Source organism: Octodon degus, unplaced genomic scaffold (genome assembly GCF_000260255.1).
Source record: "Octodon degus isolate 3935 unplaced genomic scaffold, OctDeg1.0 scaffold00185, whole genome shotgun sequence".
Taxonomy (NCBI): Eukaryota; Metazoa; Chordata; class Mammalia; order Rodentia; family Octodontidae; genus Octodon; species Octodon degus.
The window spans coordinates 4,581,309-4,584,759 of record NW_004524761.1 but is presented as its reverse complement, the minus strand read 5'-3'; the positions used below and the strand labels follow the sequence as shown (position 1 = coordinate 4,584,759).

The window sequence follows — 3,451 nt, the reverse complement described above, 5'->3', positions numbered from 1 at the left end:
GTCGGCCAGCGTCACGCTGCACGTGCTGCTGGTGGACGGCTTCTCGCAGCCCTACCTGCCGGCGGCCGAGGCGGCGCCCGAGCGCGCGCAGCCCGCCTCGCTCACCGCGCACCTGGTGGTGGCGCTGGCCGCCGTGTCGTCGCTCTTCCTGCTGTCGCTGCTGCTCTTCGTGGCGCTCAGGCTGTGCAGGAGGAGCGGGCCGGCCGCGCTGGGGGTGTGCTCGGCGGCGCCCGAGGGCCCCTTCCCTGCCCACCTGGTGGACGTCAGCGGCACGGGGACGCTGTCGCACTCCTACCAGTATGAGGTGTGTCTCTCTGGAGACTCTGGGACTGGTGAGTTCAAATTCCTGAAGCCGCTATTCCCCAACCTCGTGGGTCTGGACCCTGGTAGAGAAGTTAGAGAGGATCCTAACTGCAGGAACAGCTCTGTGTTCAGTTAAGTTTTGTATTTATTCAGTAAATCTCATTAATTTGGGCCAAATTCACCTTGAAATTTGTTTGCCTTCAAAAATGGTTTTCTAATGTAAATTTTCAATTTACAATATTCAAAATTTATTCTTGTTTCTGAGAGCCCTGAACTTGTTCCCTCCTTTTTAGTATTGTATTTAGCACTTTTATCAGTACTGCGTATGGAGGGGGTTTTTCACAATGTTTTACATTCCCTGAGTGAATAATCTTTCCACAAGTATGAATTCTTTAAGTAGTGAAAAAAATTATAACTGAGCACTTAAAGATCAGGCATTCTTGGCCTACCTGTGCAAAATAATGAATCCCAGGCCAGCCAAGACTATGTGGGAAGACTCACAAATTATATTTTTTATCATCTTAAGGCATTTTATCGAAATATTTTAAATGTTTAGCATGAAGTGCTAAATTTCTGTTTCTTAGTACTTGTTTAACAAGTTTCATCTTTTCATGACTACATTGTTTAAAACTCTTCATTTTATTTTATTGATACTGAGGTTTCAACCCAGGGCCTCTTGCATGTTAAGCATTTGTTCTACCCCTGAGCTACACTGCAGCTGAAACTTTTTGTAGTTACCATGACATTTCTGTTTGTCTATACTATAGAATTAATTCCCCTGAAGAACTAGAAGCATAAAAGTTAGTACATTCCTTTGCCTTGCATTGTAAGTAAACATGTGTTTCACTAAAATATTAGTGCATTAAAATTGCGATGTATTTCTATTGTATGTACCACACATATGCTAGAGGTTATCTGTTATTCAGGTTCTACATTTCTTTTTTCTTTTTTTTTTTTTTTTTTTTTTTTTTGCAGAACCGGGGATTGAACTCAGGCCCTTGTGCTTGCCAGGGAAGTTCTTACCCCACTGAGCCATATCCCCAGCCCCTAGTTTCTACATTTCTAGCACATTTTATTCCATAAAACTTATTGTTAAGTTTTAAAAAATATTTCTCTTTTACAAGTGATAAAGAGATCAGCTTATTTAATTTGCTATCCCTTTCAGTGAAACTAGTATGAGCCTGAGGGAATAGCTCAGTGGCAGAAGAAGCATGCACAAAGACCCTGAATTCAGCTCAATAAGAAACCCAAAACAAAACAAAACCCCATTATATCACTTTCTGTACCACAAGAGTAACTTCATAATCTGAAGTGAATCCTAAATTCCTCCAAAGAATTTGGGACTCTTAGGATATCATGTATTTTTTTAATCCTTTCTCCCTATAAACAGAAGTCTAATTGTAGTGTTTTTGATTTTCAGGTTGGGCTGAGTAAGGTTTGGTTTTGTAGAGCTGGGACATGCCTAGGCTCTCAGGCATGCTATCCGTGTGCTTTAGTATTATGCCCCATCCTCAACCATAAGTGTAGTTTATTGTGTGTGTTTTCTTTGGTCTTTCTGAAGCTTCTCCCTGACTTTCAAAGGAGTCCATAATTTTTTCTAAATGTTGGAAATCCTGTTTCATTAGGAATATAAGTTAATCTTGGATTTTTTCACTTTATGTTACTTTTTAGATATAAATCCTTATCCAAAAAATGTTTGTTTGATATTTAATCCTCTTGTTTTGCTCTTTAGTGTAACCTTCAGTTATTTTGAGTTAACTTAATTTTGCAATAACACAAGTTTGTATGAACTATATATTGTTTTTTTTCTTTAATAGTTTGGCACAATACTGAATTTACCTTAATTAAATTATTTATGCTCAATAAACCACATATGATGATTATGTGATTTCTAACTAGTTATATATGGATATAACTACAGGACAACTTCATTGAACTTTTGACAGTATAGGAGTAGCTGAAGAGCTTGCATTTTAATCTCATATGTTTACTTTTAAGTCTGAAGAATTCTTCTATTTCCCACTGAATTATTCCCTGATTTCCCCCCTTAATTTTTTTAGCATAGAATGAAATAAAAATGAAAATTATTGGCCAGTTGTTATTCTCAATTATAATTTTGGTTTTTGTCCAGTATAAATATTTAAGTGAAGGAAAAGTTAATAGTGAAAACAATTAAACACAAACAATGACATAAATTATGTAGCCAATTCTTATGATGTCTCCATTTATAATTAGCTATTAACATAGAGCTTTTATGTATAAGAAATCTGGATACAACAATATATTTCAGCATCATGAAGGTTCAAGTTCACTGGATTTGTTTATGCTAGGAAAGTCTAATTTGCATAATCATCCAAAGAAGATTGGCCAAATAGATACCAGAATGTATCTCATCCTTATATGTGTTCATATATTATGGGTAATTTCTTAGCAGCTAAGAGCTACCACCATACTGTATAATAGATTAATATTTTAAAATTCAGTAGTAAACATGACACAAGTAATTTTCACACAAGGTATTTCCTGTGGGAATAAGCCAGTTCTATTTTCACAGAATAAAAATAGAGAATGTGGATGGTGAGATAGCTCAGTGGACTAAGCACCTGCTTAGGCAAGAGCAAGGACTGGGGTTCGATCCCCAGCACCACATGCCATGGGGGCCCTGCCCCCACGTGCACTGAGACAGGGCATGGTGGTGCATGCCTGTAATCCCAGAGGTAGGGAGGCTGAAAACAGGAGGATCACTGTGAGTCCAAGCTGCGTAGTGAGACCCTGAACTAAATACATAAAAAAATTGAGACAGAAGCCCAAATATGTCCATAAGAACATTCATTTCAACATACTTTTTCCCAGATACTAATACAGTGTGGTGTTGGTGGTATAAGGGTGAGCATAGCTGCCTTCCAAATACTTCTAATATATGTGCATCTTCTACAACATTTTAACTGTTCTTTTTAGGCCCAGCAGGTAATAGACTTAACACATGCCATCTGAGGAGCAGACTTCTACTGGAGGCATTGTGAGTGCATATCCTGCTAAGATTTCTTCTTATGATCAAAAGTCACAAAATACACATTTAAAGTAAGAAGTTAAAATTAATTTATGTATTTGCTGGAGTTCAGCTTCTACATTAGATAGATTATCTGAC

The 3,451-nt window shown here is 38.0% G+C and overlaps 1 protein-coding gene across 1 annotated transcript in view; it reads left to right on the top strand.

Annotated features, from left to right (window-relative positions):
* The window catches only part of LOC101573957 (protocadherin beta-4), a 16,639-nt gene extending 16,156 nt beyond the window's left edge, over positions 1–483 (top strand). Inside the window, exon 2 of the mRNA XM_004643900.2 lies at positions 2–483. Within this exon, the coding sequence (XP_004643957.1) occupies positions 2–439 (438 nt within the window). The 3' untranslated portion in view covers positions 440–483. The remainder of the gene's footprint in view (position 1) is intronic.
* Positions 484–3,451: the final 2,968 nt, after the last annotated feature.